Source organism: Lycorma delicatula, chromosome 7 (assembly GCF_047948215.1).
Source record: "Lycorma delicatula isolate Av1 chromosome 7, ASM4794821v1, whole genome shotgun sequence".
Lineage (NCBI taxonomy): Eukaryota > Metazoa > Arthropoda > Insecta > Hemiptera > Fulgoridae > Lycorma > Lycorma delicatula.
The window spans coordinates 94,275,512-94,292,907 of NC_134461.1; the positions used below are offsets into that span (position 1 = coordinate 94,275,512).

The 17,396-nt window shown below is 28.3% G+C and overlaps 1 protein-coding gene and 1 long non-coding RNA gene across 2 annotated transcripts in view; one reads left to right on the top strand and one right to left on the bottom strand.

Annotated features, from left to right (window-relative positions):
* Positions 1 to 16,481, bottom strand: part of GABA-B-R1 (gamma-aminobutyric acid type B receptor subunit 1) — a 97,430-nt gene extending 80,949 nt beyond the window's left edge. The window contains exons 1-5 of the mRNA XM_075371186.1: positions 16,387 to 16,481; positions 11,873 to 12,046; positions 8,699 to 8,797; positions 7,474 to 7,608; positions 6,862 to 7,032 (exon numbers count right to left, since the gene is read on the bottom strand). Coding sequence (XP_075227301.1) covers positions 6,862 to 7,032; positions 7,474 to 7,608; positions 8,699 to 8,797; positions 11,873 to 12,046; positions 16,387 to 16,395 — 588 coding nt within the window. The 5' untranslated portion in view covers positions 16,396 to 16,481. The remainder of the gene's footprint in view (positions 1 to 6,861; positions 7,033 to 7,473; positions 7,609 to 8,698; positions 8,798 to 11,872; positions 12,047 to 16,386) is intronic.
* Positions 929 to 7,177, top strand: LOC142327844 (uncharacterized). The gene is made up of 2 exons (XR_012757110.1): positions 929 to 1,119; positions 6,864 to 7,177. It is a non-coding gene; the product is annotated as an uncharacterized LOC142327844 (long non-coding RNA).
* Positions 16,482 to 17,396: the final 915 nt, after the last annotated feature.

The following is a 17,396-nucleotide window of genomic DNA, read 5'->3' on the forward strand; positions in this document are numbered from 1 at the left end:
GAATAGCCGCAGCTGCTTGAAGATGTTCATCTAGCGCCGAGACGCAGTATATACTAACAAGTATACTAACAACATGATTGAGTGCCTCCCCACTTCTCTTGTGCCGTTTCCACTCACTTATATCATTATTAACCTGTAAAATGGATCAGTCGTGGAGGTTCGCATTCCTGGCCACCAAGATTTCTTGATCTAACACCTTTAGATTTTTGCGTCTGTGAATGAATGAAAAATGTTGTATACAAAACAAAAATACATTCTCGTGAGGAATTAATTGTCTCCATTGTTGATGCGGCTGAGCAACTTAAGAACAGCCCTAAAGAACTAAAGAGATAAAAAAAGCATTACAGAAGCATGCCACGAAATGGTTGAAAATGGTGGGCTCATTTTTGAGCATTTATTATAAACTGGTACGTATAATGCACTTTGATCTAGTTACCGTCTAAATAAAATTCGAATTTTTCTAACTTTTCTTTGTTTTATTCAACTTACTCCATTTTATTCAGAATTAAATTCTCTACAATTTTTTTTTAAGTTTTATGTGTTTATTACCAGTTTAACAAATTATTTAACATGAAATATAAAAAAAAATTTCAAGTTTTTTTAATTTGAAAATGTGAAATTTTGATCCTCTAACCTGTATACGTAGGTAGCGTATACTAGAAATATAAAATTTAAAAGGAAGATTTGAAAGAGATTATACTAGTTTTATTTAAAAATGAATAAATAAAACAGAAATAAATTGGTAAAATTTTTATTCTTGAATTCTATATGGTGGCAGTGGGGTCGTGATATTTAAAAAAATATTTATGGTCCGATTTAGCTCATATTCGGAACATATATATATATATATATGTTACGTGAAAATACATATTTCTGAAAAAAAAAAAATTTTGAAGTTTTTTTTAATAAATATAAGAAGAATCTGATTAACAGATGAAATAGTTATTGACAAGGCTTGATGAATCGATTATTCAACCAATCGCATGATTTCAGATTTAGTATATTCTTGGCTGCAGTACTTGGTTGGAACCTTCTCATTAAGTTAGGTTAAATTTTTTTCAGTACATTTTGTAAAATCTTTTCAGCTCGATCATCAGCTACGTAGTATTAGCTCCATAGGTAATTTGAATTATAATTCCGATGCTCCCATTCTTAACAATATCAACACAAAACAAAAATACTTTTTAATAGCTTCAGTGCAACCTATCTTTTGTTTTTACCTTTGAACAAATAAGTAAACAATGAGTAATATTTAATGTATTTTAATTAGGTCTTTATTAGGTTGATATTGTACATAGTATACGTCGAATTCATATTTTTTCAAGTAAAAACTTGATTATAATTTTAAAAGTCAATTTAGTGATATGTTATTTGCTAGAATGTATTTCATTTTATAAATATTTTGTTTAAAGCAAGTATTTTAGTTTAGGCTTATATCACTTTAATTTTAATTTATATTAATCGCTTATATCAATTTTACTATTTTTTTAGTCATCAATAGATATTATATATCGTTGTTTTACATCCGAATACAACTGTAGATTTTACAATCCGGCAAGAGCTATTGCATTTTCATTCAACATATTTCAGAAAATTTGACGAATATTTTATTATATGATTTGTGTTAAGTATATAAAAAAATTGTTGTATCTCCAATTTTTTCCCCATGATTTCATATTTGTATTGTATTAAAAAGTTCTATCACTTACAGTATTAGTAGAGGAATAAAATATTTTATAATTATGAATATTTAATATATAGGAATAAAATTATTTAACGGTGTACATTTTTGTGATTGAAAAAGTAAAGTAGGATAAATATATAACAATTATCTCGCCTTTCATAATCTGTACTTTTTTGATTCGGACAATGTCTTTTTGAACTATAAATATATAAGTTGTTGAATTTTGATGTTTTCAACTAACTAAACTCTTACCAAAACCTTAACAATTTTATTGTTTTGGGAGTTTGGATTCAGTCTTACTTGAACCGAGGGGCTACTTCAATGAACGTATATTTCACTCTTTTTTTTTTTTTGGCAGCGATGGGGGCGTTGGGCAACTCGTAAATTACAAATGGAATTAATGATAATTGGATATATCACTTTAAAGAGCTCGATGAGACGAGAAAATTGATCCAATTAAAATTAAATTCTGATTCCCCAATCCGAAATGACCACCGACAATGGTTTTTTTTTCAGATAGCTAGAACTACGGTTGTATGCGACCCTTTAATTTTTTTTGTTACTTGAGGTATCCTGATTCACTTTTTGGAAATTTTCTGCGATAAAAGAAGCTAGCTCGGTAAACCTCAATTAAAGTATTCAGCCTTCGTTTGTAGCGGCTGGCAGGTGGCAGGAGCGCTCAAAATTTTAAAGATACATAGTCATGTGGGATTTTAATGTGCTCTGTGAGACCAGCAAAATCGGTATCAAAAAAATTAAATTCTCACTATTTAAACCAAAATGGGGGAAAAATGTCATTACGTTAATTAAAAATTGAAAAAATTATTAAATATTTTCAAATACCACTTTTAATTACATTTATTCTTTACGAATTTCATTTAATTTAAGTAAATAACAATTTGCAACAATTTTTTCATGCACAATTAATTCTATCTTTTATTTTAATCAATCTCATGAATTAAAAATACCGCCTAATAAAATTATTTCAGTTAAAAAATTATATCCCTTCTCACCTCATATTAAATGTTCAAACGCTCTCCCTGTTCCTCCATGCAGTAAAATACGAGTAGACGCTGCTTCTTACAAATTGTGAAAAATTTCTAGTAAAATCTTCCTACATTCTATCTAAATGCGTTCTCTTAATTCTTCGTGGGAAGTTCGCTTTGAGCTATAAATGGTTTATTTTAATTGCTCCCTCAGAAAGAAATCAAGGGGATTCCGGTCAGGTGACCTGGCTGGCCATTCAATAAAAACTCAGTTTTAACTATCATTTTTCTTGTCTCATCGAGCTCTTTAAAATGATATATCATTTCGAGTTACTTTCTGGTCCCCGCCACCCTAAATAAAAAAAAGTTAAAAATATATATTCATTGAAGTAGTCCCTCGGTACAAGATTAGACTTTAAGAAAAAATAAAACTCTGAGTATATTTGAAAGATTTGGGACAAAACATTCTTTCACCGCCAAACCTTTTATTTTTATCAGATTTTCTAAATTTTGGCTGTTAACCCTATCATATTGCATCGTTTTATTATTTTTCCCTAAACTATTCGTGAATGCTATTTTAAAAGAAATTAAAGAACTGGTTCCTTTTCACCTCAAAAAAAGCAAATGTAACTGTAAAAGAAAAACTACGCCAGCACAGGTTCGGTTATTAGTGAGAAAAAGTAAACTTGATCCAGAATTACCTCCTATGCGATCCTCAACTTACCGAGAGTACGGACATTCATCGGCAGAGGAACAGGTTCAACGAATCATATTTTGGCAGCCTCTGATAGAATAAGAACCGGAGTCTGGACCCAATTGATAAATATCAAGTATTTATTTATTTTTCATTTATTTTTTATTTTTATTATTAAGAATGAATAGAGAACAATTATTTGACAGAGAGGATCAATTAATATCCTCTGTAACAATTGGTACTTTTATAGAAAAATATAATGTTTCTCAACTTAATATTGATGTTCACCTTCTACGAATCAAATTAAGAAACCTTCAAGAGTTCCAAGGCAAATATGATGCCATTCAAATGCAACTTCAAATGGAAGATGATGATATTTGTTCAGACCTTGTACAGATTGAAGACAGTTTATGCAGTTTTGAATGTAAACTGTATGTAAAATATAATAAAATTACTGTATGTAAAATATGTAAACTTGAATGTAAAATGGATAATGTTAAACATTTGACATTGATCAAGAAATTAATGTAGTTACAGCAACTAAGCAAACGCAACTACAACCAATTAATTTACCATTTTTCAGAGGTAATATTCTTGACTGGCAACATTATTATAGTTTATTTAGTGCATAATAGAAATGATTTAAGTAAGTTACAAAAAGTTCATTATTTACATACCTCCTTGAAATATGAAGTGGTGTTCACTATAATTAAAAATTTATTAATTACAAATGAAAATTATACAGTTGCACTAGATCTATTAAAAAGCTGTTTCAACAATAAATATTTGATAAACTACCATAAAGGGAGACTGGATAATTTATCCAATTTTATCAATGCTGCAAAGTATCTTTATATGTCAATGCTCTTGAATCAATGAATACTCCAGTCAATAAATATGAGCTTATTGTTGTCTAATTATTAACATCAAAGTTAACCACAATACCTCTAGATTACGGAAGGAGAAACTTTCAACTCAAAGATTTCCCACTTTCAAGGATTTCATAGAATTCCTCGAATTCAGAAGACAGATTTATTGAAAATATCAATGTAAATAATTCAATCAATCAAAACATCTCAAGATAAATTTCCAAGGGACTGTGATACAATAATAATGTAAACTAAATCTTAACGAATGAATTTCTGGAACATCATAACTGTTTCAATTGTTTACTCAAAGGTCATTCAGTTGACAAATGTTACTCTAAACTTATAAGTGATATTTGTTCTCAAAAACATAACATTTTTATTCACATAAATAATAATAATTCTGTTTTAAATTTCATTCAAATAAAAACATAATTTTATGATTTGTGATTTTTTTTAATGATTTGTTAATAGACAAATCAAATATATGTTATTTACCTCATCACCTGGTATTTAAATCAACTAGTTTAACAACCAAACTTGGGTGGTCTTTGACAATTCATCTAAAACCATTAATGGTTTATCTCTTAATGATACTCTATAAGATTTATTTTCTATATGTTAAGATTCCAAATTCATAATTGTCATTACCTCTGACATAAAGAACATGTATCGACAGGTACTAGTTAATTCCAGTGATTCTAATTTACAATGGATTCTCTGGCTTAATTCTCCAAAACAAGAGATGAAACAGTATGCACTACGAACTGTAACTTATGGAACCTCATGTGCACCATATTTAGCCATAAGATGCCTCATTCAAATATCAGTTGAAAATGAAAATAATTTTCCACAAGCTTCTCAGGCTATTAAGAATGATTTCTACATAGATGATCTCAATACTGATTCAAATAACCTAACTGAAGTTGTTCAATTAAAGAACGATATCTCCAAATTATTACAACAGTATGTTTTTTCACTTCACACATGGTATTCTAATAATTTCAGTATTTCTATGTCTAATCATAATTCATCCACACAATCTAATCAAGAACATAATGTACATACTCTAGGAGTTCTATGGAATAAGTCAGAAATACTAAACTTCCAAATCTCATCTAATAATTCTAAAATTTATACTAAAAGGAATATTCTTTCCATCATAGCAGGTGTCTATGATCCTCTAGGAACCATTGGCCCTATTATATTTTCAAACAATCAGTTTATGCAATCATTATGGCAACTCAAAATTGACTGGGACAAAATATTACCCAAACCATTAATAATACAATGGATTTCACTGTATAATCAATTACATTTGAGTCATTTAACATAAGTAGATTCATTAAGTTTAATAATAGTAAAATTTATTCTATTCAATTACATGGATTTTCTGATGCCTGTATTAAGAACCACGGTTGTTGCTTTTATATACGCACTTTATTCTCCATGTAATTACATCTAATTTACTGTTCTAAATCAAAATTAGCCCCCTTAAAAAAAATTACATTATCCAGACTTGATTTCTATGGTTGTTTACTACTTTTCACGTTTATTCATGAAGCAAAATTACTTGATATTTCACTGTGGTGTCATGGTCCTCCTTGGCTATCACAATCTTCTTCCCATTGGCCAACGGATCGTAATATTACATTCAATGATAATTTAATTCCTGAATGCTTATTAGAAAGGCGAAAAACTATGTTAACATCATGTATATCTAATATTCTGTGATTACACACAAACATTTTCATCTTTAGATGCTTTATTACAAATATTTAGAATATTTAGTTTCTATTTCAGATTCATTCATTGAATCAAGACCATCTGAACGTAACTTTAGTACTCTATCCATCAAAGAATTAGACCATACTCTACTTTTTTATTCATCGATCACAGTCCATGCATTTCAATAATGAGAAAGAATCTTAAAAACCAATCATTGATAAACAAAGTAAGCTTAGTTCACTAGATCCATTTTTGTATGATTTAGGTCTAATCTGAGTAGGAGGCAGACTTCAACATTCTCTCCTACAATATCACATTAAACATCCTATCGTGTTATTTGAGAGTGCGAACATTATGAAATTAGCAACTCTGAGTACTTGTTTAACGTGTTTATTAACTTGTTTTACATTTGATGCAGAAACTCAATCTCGACAACTTTGTTAATTACCACCTGAAATTTTATGTTTAAGTTGTTTTAAATACAATGCAGGGGCTGCAGTATAGTTAATAACAGATCTAAAGGATGTGACTTCTTATGGTTTAACTATGATCTAACTAAGGATGTGACTTCTTTTAATTTAACTTTTAGGGGTATAATTGTTTAATATAATATAAGCTTGTGTTTTTAAATGACCAATCTGCTAGCAAAAAATTAGTTTGCAGTAGCACTCAATTAGAAAATAAACAACAATATAGAACAATTTGAACCTGAATCAAAGCAGTAGCTTTCTCACTATAAAGCTGGTGCTTTACTATGGGCTGTACTCTATCCCAGAAAAAATTATTAATGGTACTTAGTTCCTGATCAACAAACTAATTTCTTTTTAACTGCTAAAAGCATGTGAACTATTTTAAAATATTTACAAGTACATTTATGAATATAATTTGAATTTTTATACTTACAGATATAAAAACCTCTTCAGCTTGTTGCAGAATTGCAACTCTTGACCAGCCAAACCGCTCCATTAATTTAATACGAGTTGGGTTATGTACAGTTGCTGATGGGTGCGTCCGAAACAGTGTAGGAAATCTATTTCTGTCTGATAGAGCAGGTGAACTAGCACCATAACATAACTAAAACATAAATAGATATTTACTTATATATAATATAACAAAATTATTAATATACACTAAACTATGTAATAATACATAATATTAAATATGTAATACTATATAACTATGTAATACTCTTTGAGATATTAAACGTTTTTTAATCAAGCTTTTGAGTCTTTTCTTGATCTTCAGACTTTGTTTTTATATTTGTGTTTTGTAATTATTTCTAGATTGATCTATTCAATATAATATACTTTAGAAGTGTCACATCAATCACTAATCTTAGAAGAACATTTTTTGAGATTAAAAGGTAAGGTTAGTACAGAAGAGAGAAAACATTAAATTTTGTCATTAATTATAAAACAGTCACCATCAATTCACATAGCAATAACTTAATGACAGATGCCTAATTCACAATTACTTAAAATTCTTTATAAATATCTTTTATATTTAAAAGCTTACCACAACAAGATTCCACATCTTAGCAGCTTCAGCTACTGTCGTACAAACTGTACTACAACCTGCCAACAACATCAATTTGTGTGGCTTATTATATAATAAATTATACATCACAGATGCTCCCAAACCTGGCTCACACTGTAAAAATAAAATAATATAAAATTACATAATATAATTTTAAGGAATTAACAAAAAAAAAATTATGTGAATAACTTACTCACAGCAACAACAGACAATTCTTTTAGATTTCAGATTTGTATAACGTATTTTTCCTGATCAAGAAATAGAAAATAAAAGAAATATTTTTTTACACCCTAGGAAAATCACAAGAAAATCTGAAACCTCAAACAAAAATTGAAAATTTAGATTTAAAAGAAAAAATGGATGGCATTTTGAACATTTATAATTTTACTACTTGTATTTTTAATGGAAAAAAAAACTGCGTGAAAAATAGTGTAAATTTGCTGCAAATAGCCAAGTATTAGCTTATAATGTAGTCTTAATCACTAAACTCTTCTCCAATTAGACTAGCCAGGAAAAGTAAATTTTTTAGATTAAACTGCAAACATTTTACTCTCAACTTGTGTGTTCAAACCAAGTTAACTATTTTTTTTTTAATTTTAGATTTTGCTTTTATTAATTCTTTATAATCACAATGACTGTTTGAAAATTAAAATGCATATCTAAATCCAGATTTTGAGGTTTTGTTAATAGTTCATACAGTACATTGTTGTTCTCTTTGCTATTTTATTTTAAATCATTTAGTATAAAATACTCATGTATAGTAACACACTCCAGTAATGAAGGGAATGATTAATGAACTTTCAAACTTGCCTTTTGTTCTGATACACATACTCTTATAATGTTGTCTTTAGATACTGTACACATGAACAATGAAAGAGTGCTGTACTTGTGTGTTCAGTTCTGTGAATAATGACAATCTTGAACTATCACTATGTCAATAACTTTCATATCTACCAACAGCAGCTAGACCTTTCTTCTCCAATTTTTTATTCACAAATGTAAAATCATCTTTTTAGAATAGGTAGCATATAAATTCATAAACATTAAAGCAATGTTTAGTATAACAACCACTATGAAATAGAATTAAATGGTAATAATATACCACAAAACTTGAAGAAAAAGTTATTTTATTTCCAACATTTTAGAATTAAAAAATAAACGAATAAAACCATCTGTGTACGTTACTTCAAAAAAATGTACTTACTTCACTGTCATTCCAATGAAGTTTTAAAGTAAAACCTGGAAGTAGATCCTTCCGTTTATTAACATCTTCTAAAGCTAAGTTGGCAGCCGGTTCACATGCCTAAAACAGTAATGTATATTAATAATATATTATAAAATACAATTGTATATAAATTTGCTGGTTTATATTATGCTGAACACATACAGGATAACATTTTGATCATAAATGAATATTGTGAGCTGTTCACTATTACTCAGTTTACAAGTAGGATATCACTCAAGCATGTCAGAAATGTCTTGCCTGATATTCTGAAACAATTCACTAAAAAGCTGCTTTAAAAAGAAAAAAGAATACAGAACACTTTTTTGTAAATTTGTCCTGACAACCTGTTCAAAGTACTTATTTAAGATTAGATTAAAATTATGAAAGATATTTTTTTATTAAAAACTCAATTTATGATTGTTGATTTTTGTTTTTGTTTAAAGTGAGATCTCTTTTGTTTTATGTTTTTTTTATAGGTTTTAAGTGGGATTAAGGATGAAAAATACTCTTACACACATGTAGGAAAAACTTGTAGTAAAAATTTAATTTTATGAAAATTAAGTTTTTACATATGCAAAAATAGAAACAAAAATTGTAATTTTTTAAAAATCTTAACACTTCCAATCTTTTGATAGTGTCTTAAAAGAAAATGTTAGAAATAATTAATAGATTTTTTTATCAAATAGTATATATAATATCTGCTGAGCAACAGCTGAAGCCTTCATTTAAAAAATAGGTTTCTACACCTTCCTTTTTCCCTTTACAATGAAAGTAATCAGTATTGATGCCTACACATTAGTCTGTGCTATTAACATATCTCTCTAGCCCACTTGATTACTAATATATATATTTCTGAGGGATAAAAACTTGATATCTGAGAACTAACTTTCATTTTCATGCATCTCTTGGCCTAGTATGGTTCATATCCTTTTGTGTTGCAACAAAAAATATAGTAGGAAATTCAAATCAACTTTAAGGCTGACAAACATTACTATATGAACTATAAATACTGACCTCAATATTCTGTCAGCCTTCATAGAAAGCATATGTTGCAAAATAAGTGCATTTGAAATGCCTATTTATTTAGTATTTAGTAGTACTGCTAAAAAAAATATAACTCAAGAAATCCAAAACTTAATGTACAAAGAAAGCTTGATTGATTTAAATAAATAAGATGATTTTTACAGAGAGTAATTCAGTACACATGAATAATCAGCTATAATCAAATTGATTAGAAGGTAAGTTAACATAAGCACAGAGGTTACTCAATTAAGCATTCTGAAATGATGAAAAAGATGCATGCAGTTGTAATAAATATTATTTCTGTATTAACACTGTAACTCATTTTTTTTATCTTTTCCACCTACGGTAAACATAACACAAGCTACAAGATTTGGAATATAGCTTTAAAAAAATTACAATTAAATATTTTTTTAAAGAATAAAGATGTACAATAAAGATTTGGTAAATAATTTAAAATTAAAGCCTCGCCCATTAACCAAAATCTACAAAAAATTTTATTTTTTTAAGTTAAATAAAATAAAGTACCTTACTAAAGCTGAATTTTATACATTTATCTTAAAATTATTTAGACAAAAATCAATCAACCTAAGTCAACCAAAGATTATCAATTTTTTCTTTTTATTAACATAATTTTACATAGACAGATCAATTTTATCTATGTTATATTGTTTCTGGTCAGTCCTTTCATAGTTATTATGCAGCTTCTTTTTTAATCATTAAGTAGATAAAACTGTTAATTCTACTTGTCTTGAAGTGGGAAGCACTTTTACTTTATATTTTAACATTCTATTTTGGTCAAATAGTATGTGTGTTCTACATTGTGCTGGTTATCTAGTTGATAACATTTTAACAAATTTGGATGTATGTTTATAAATTTCACAATGTTGAAGGTGTTTAGATAATGGCTTTATCTGAGTACACACATTATAATAATACAATGTAAATTAGAAAAAAAGGAAATGATAAAAAATCATTTACATAAAAATTGAAAGATGTAGATTTTAAATAAACAAATTTATTAAATAAATCAACATACTTTTGAAACACTAAGACAAACATTTCTAATAGTGTTTTTAAAGTAAAAGAAAATTACAAATAATTTTTGTGGTACGGTAAATTTTAGGAAATCCCAATCAAAAATGTAAATTTACCTAAACATTTTCATCATTGAAACTTCTAACTCAGATGGAATGCCATGACGTAATGTATGATTCTTATGTAGGTTGGATCCTAAGCTATGGAAAGAACTATATGAGATCCTACTAAAATTAATATAAAAATGTCAACATTTTTAGGAAAGATTATTTCTTGCTTTCAATTAACAAACAAAATAAACAAGATACATAATTAAAATCAATAAACATAAACTAAAAGGTATAATAATACACACTTTCCTAAAAATCAGTTAAATTATAGTAATTTTATTAAATATTAATACTAAATACTAGTTTATCTAATAAACTAATCATTAACAGACAGTATTAAAGAATATATACATGCATAGTACACAACAGAATCAATTTTTCCAAATCACTCCATAGAAAAAGAACATACAAAAAATTAACCACAACAGCCAAATCGTGTATAAAATTATGACATAAAATTAGTAAAATTCTTGTTGTTAAGATATTACTACTGTATTTTCTGCTAAGATCACTATAGTTTCTATGTTTAGTACTGCTTACCTATATTAGCTTTGTTCTTTTATCTCTTGTTGATACATTTTGTACTTACAATAAGTACTGTACTGTACAATAAGTTTTGAGAATGGAGTGATCCCAAAATGCATCAAGAGATAAAAGAATGAAGCTAAGAAAGGTATACAGTACTTAACATAGAAAAAATAAAATTATCTCAACTCAACTGAATATCATGAAGTTTGCAGATACACTACGTTTAACTATATTTAAATGAACAAATACATGACACATGAAATACACTCATATATAAGTGTACTTTACCACAGACATAGAGGTTTCTTATTTATCTCACGATAAGTTTAATTGGCAGCATAACCTAGACTAATGAAAATGGAGTCAGTAATATATCTGAAGAGTTCTTAATTATATTAGGGCATGCTTATCAGTGAAAAACATAAACCTACTCAAACTTAACTTAGTATAATATTACCTGACCACCCTGCCATCCACCTTCCCCACCAATTGGAAATATTCCACCAATGTGAAGGACATTATCATCATTTTCTAGTACTGCAGAATGAGAATCAACAATGCATATCAATAAACTTAATAATATGTAGATGATGGAGAAATTAACTTTAGATAGCCATCCCAGCAAATGCAACTATGGAAAAAAAATCATACTTATAATGATAATATTAATCTCATTTACAGTTAATCTAATATACAAAATGTATTAAAAGCTATTTACCAAAAAGAGAAACAAAGCAAAAAAGGAATATTAATATATTAAACAAATTTCTAAATTAGTGACAAAAAAGTAATTAAAAAATGTATCAACAATATAGCATTACACTATTCACAATTCTTTGTGCTTTATATTTTCATTGGCTAACATATTGTGTTTCAAATTCTGCTTTGGTGATTGTTCCTAAATGTTTCAAATTTCTGAATTTTATTTTTCATGATTCACCGCAGTGAGAAGTCACATGACCTTAGGGGTCAATATGTTTACATTCTTGAAAATTGCTGTGGAGGAATTGGCGACAATCTGGAATGTTTTATTAAGGTTGTAAGCTCTAATGCTAAGAGGGGATTATTTTTCCTTACCCACCTCTGGGGAGGTGAAAAGGGATGGAAAACAGAACTTTGAAACTAATGTATCTCATTGTAGTTAAGATGCAACACAAAAATTTATCAGGAATATTTTCTCCAGGTTAAGAATTTCTTTATAACCATCCTAATATTGGTTAAAAAGTATTAATGTTGTATTCTGTAATCCCTGTATTTCTTCAAAACTTGTTGCAGTAGTAAGTTGAATTCAGTAGTAGAGTTGATAACTCAAACATTTTTTGGAAACTCATAACAGGTTTCTTCTTTAACACCCTCTTAAGATTATGGTAACTAAATTTCATAATTCCTCTATATTTTGTAATCCAACCATGATAAAAGCAAAAATTCAGTTCTGATTTTGAAAGTAACTCAAACATCATAAAAATAGCTGGAGCTTGTCTTTTATCAACCACTGAAATCCATGGGGATTTTAGTGGACAAGTTTTTTGCAACAAGGATTTGCAAAAAATCCTTGCAATGGATTTAAATCTAAAAAGTTTACATGGATAAGATCAACAAATTCTTCAAAAATGTATTTTGGTATTTTTCTTTAAATACTCCTTAAGAATGAATTAATATGACTTAAAATGAAAATGGATTTTATATTTCCATTTTGTATTCTGGAAGTGCTGGAAATAATTAACTTGATATTATCATAGACATGAGTAACTGAAACTACAAACCAACAGGAAGGTTTCCACGCTGACTTACTTATCACAAATTTTCCAACTTTAAAATAAGGTGAAAGTTCACATCTGACATAATTGTTCCTAAAGGTATTCTTTGGAGAGTAAGCATACTTTGGTTAATAAACCCTAAGGGATTAAAAAAGGTCTTAGTGTTAAAATTAAACTTTGATTTTGTTCTATGCCGAATAAGTACTTCAGCTAGTTACTTGCAAGCAAATTTATGCATTTTGTTTTGTGAAATTATTTATTTTTAGGAGCATCAGTTATGAATATATTATTTATAATAAGTGATTAAACCCTGATGATGTGAGCTTCTTGCCAAAATTTGTCATAAACAAAAAGTATAAAACCATTAAATCGATTTAGTTCAAAAATTTTAATTTTATCTTTCAATCCATTAATGGAATTTTGAGATTATCAAATTAAATAAAATTAGCTGCATAAGCATAAGAAATTTATATTGCAGTCCAGATTCACAACTCATAAATAATGACAAAACTTGGGTTACATAGGATGGAGAATGTATACTTGATGTTATGCAGTTTTTAACAAGAATTTTTGGTCCTGGGTAACAAAGTAAATTGCATCCCCTTAGAATCATGCATTCTGTCAGTATTTATTAGTAGTTAATTATTCCAATTGATGTCAATAAAAGTTTTGAAAAATGGTAAAATAAAAATATCACAGTAAAGAGTAAATAACATCAATTAGTACATCAATAAAATAACATCAATAGTACAAAAGGGTAAAAGAGCTCTCCAGAAACTTCTCCTCCATTGTCTTGCCCTCCATTCTAAGAAAATATTTCACATATACAATGATGTAGGAATATCCGTGCCAGTTGTCATTAAAATCATTACAATTAATCTCACAAGAACCAGTAATTTCATTATAATAAAGTGATGGTTCATCAAGATAATGTAATTCTTAAACATTTCAGGGGACAGTACAAATTGAACTGATAATTTTAATATTCTTTTTTGAAATAAAAACTTTATCATTAAACTAGTCAAAAAAAAAGTCATATCTAAGTGTGGATGTACAAAAGTATAATAAGCAGTTACATTATGCTATTACTAGTAGCTGACACTAGAAATTGTAAAGATAGGTGACATCAGTAATTATAAAACCATTTACTGTTATTACAACTGAAGTAAGGCCATTTATAAACATTACAAAGAACAGGATCCAAGATTTCAATAAAAGAGAACATTCCTTCCTCACATTTTCAATAAATAGAATAAAAAGATGGAGAACCAGTGAATATAAAATGGCATTAGAAAACTAAGAGATGGTCAAGAACTCATAAGTCAAATTGTCAACTTCAAAACAAATTCAAATCCAAGTACAATGCCAGTGATGATCATTCTTTTCACAAAACACTCACTAGGATAATATAGAAAGAAGAAATTTAAAAGACAAAGACAACTGATGGGAATATAGAATTTAATTTCAATTTTTAGATATTATTTAATATCAAACTCAAGAAGAACAAAATTGCATACAAAAAATTTATAGATCTTGATTTCATATTGAGCCAATGAAATAAAATTATAAAGTAAATAACACTGAAATACACAGAAAGAAGAGTTATTTATTTTTTGTTTTAGAACCAGATAGATACAGTGGAAAGTAAATCAGGAAAATCAAGATTAACAACATAAAGAAGTGAGAGAAGGCTGTAATATTTCTACTGGAAAAATATACATTACAGAAAAAGTCCAAATAACTTTTTGAAGGCAGGGTAGCAGTCTAAGAAAAAGGGAATATAATTGCAGTGGTTATAAACATTTCATTTGCTGTACTTCACGTAATCCATAAGAAACTAAATTTGCTTTTATTAAAATTGCTGGCTATAAATTAAAATTAAGTTACTACTACACAAGTTTATGAATCTATTGATAAGAGATTTACAATCTGGAAATAAAAAGAAAATATATTAAACTAAAATTTTAAAAAATTATTTCACAGTAGAGGTAGAATGGAAATGTACGAAAACCATCACTGAAGGACATGCACCCTACATATGACAATAGCATCAAACAGATTTAGAAATAAAGAAAAAAATAAATAAAACCTGTAATTATATGAAATATGGAATTTTTAATACAGAAAAAATGAGAGTATATAATAACAATACGGATTAATAAAATAATAGAATTGATCAAAATATGTTACAGGAGAATGCTGTGGATAGGGTAGATAAACATAAATATGTTTACAGTGAAATTTGAAAAGCTTAGCAGAAAAATTAGAATTTTAGGGGATACTTATTCACCAGCCAACCAAAGGTACTTAATTTTCTTACAGAAAGGTCGCACAGAGGATAAATTCTGCAAGGAAAGAAAAATATTAAAATACTAATTAAAGATCCCAATAAATTTATTTACGCATATTAACTATTTATTATTTGTTTATTCATACAGTAACAATTAGCTGACGCTCATCAATAGTTACTATGATAGATGATAAGGAATTCTGTAGCATGTGAAAAACATCAAGCCTACCTGACGCTTGAACCCAAAGCCTCCGTATGAAGGCAGTAACACTACCACTCCGCCACGGAGACCGGCAACTGACCACCATAAACAATTTCAGAAACTGTTTATGATGCATAGTTTATTAGATTTAACTCAATCTTATATTTAATATATACTACAATGGACTCAATTAAGTAAACATTTAAAACAATATATACGTACGTTAGTAATAAAAATACGGTACTCAAGTTTACATTACAAGCAGGTTGTAGAATATAAACATTTTTTAAATTGCATATATTTATCTTAAAATAAAGAATAATTTATTAGAAAGCTTATTTTTCACACCACAGTGTTATATAGAAAAAGAGATTTGGTTTAATCGGATATTTTACAAGTAAAAAACGTAAAGTAATAATAGTAGATATAAAGTAATATTGGCAAAGAACGTATTTTATAATACATTATAGACTTAAACAAAAGATTTAAAAGGAAAACTTTGAGCACTAGTGAATTAAAAAAAATGATTGAACTGTAGGAGTAAACGTTTCGTTTGCGGAATTTCATCTAATCCACTAGTAACTAAATTTATTTATTGAATGTTTATTTTTGTAATGATTTCAACTCGGTAAAACGTAATTATAAAACAAATTCACAATTGAAAATAAAAGCATTAAAAAATAACATCCAAATGTTTAATTTATTTTTGTAAATAAACTTACTTTCGTCATGCCGGGAGAGCTAGCCTTCTGAGCACGCCTCTGACCTACGAATTTTTGTTATTGATCGAACAGGTAGGGTTCAAAGCTAACCAGGGATAGCAAGCAATGCTACTGAGGTTAAGGCATTAACACGCATGCGCTTTTATCAAATTCGCGCCAGCTTGTTTTTAACGGTACTGTTATTTCAAAATTACTACAAGATATCGTACCTAAAAATAAGGAAACAAAGTTTACAATAAATGATGAGGGAGCGCATTGTTACGGTCGACATTGATAGAGTGAGAAGCACTCTTAATGCCTTAAGAAGGGTTTGGCATTTAATTGTCACATTATAGGCCAATTACGTTTAATGTCCATATTTTCTAAAGTGAAAATATATGAAAAATAAACCTTTACCATTTCTTGAAATGTATAACGTATAAACAACCATAGTCAAGCATAGTCTTAGGAAATAATTGCCTATTGATACAGCCCCCAGTTTTTGGGAAATATTTTAAATTGCGTAGATAACAGAAAGGTTCCATTTTCAATTTTTTGTGATCTAGTAAAGCATTCCATTCAGTGCCACCAGGAAGAGCCCTTAGTTCCTTGCTTTCTTATTGTTTATCACCTTGATCCATTCACAGTTACCGCCTTCGCAGGTGATGCAAGTGTACCTATTTCTGAAGAAGATGATTTAAAAGGAATTGCAAACTGTACGAGAAAAATTCAAAGAACTATTGACTGGATGGCTGGATTGTAGTCATCTAACTTTAAACATGGATAAAACCGTTGCATTGTGCTTTTCAGGTAGATTTAATAGACGTAACATTGTTGACCTCGTGAATAGAATTCTCTTTTATGATAATACTGATATCTTTTATGATATCTTTTATTTTTTTTTTGTCTTCAGTCATTTGACTGGTTTGATGCAGCTCTCCAAGATTCTCTATCTAGTGCTAGTCGTTTCATTTCAGTATACCCTCTACATCCTACATCCCTAACAATTTGTTTTACATATTCCAAACGTG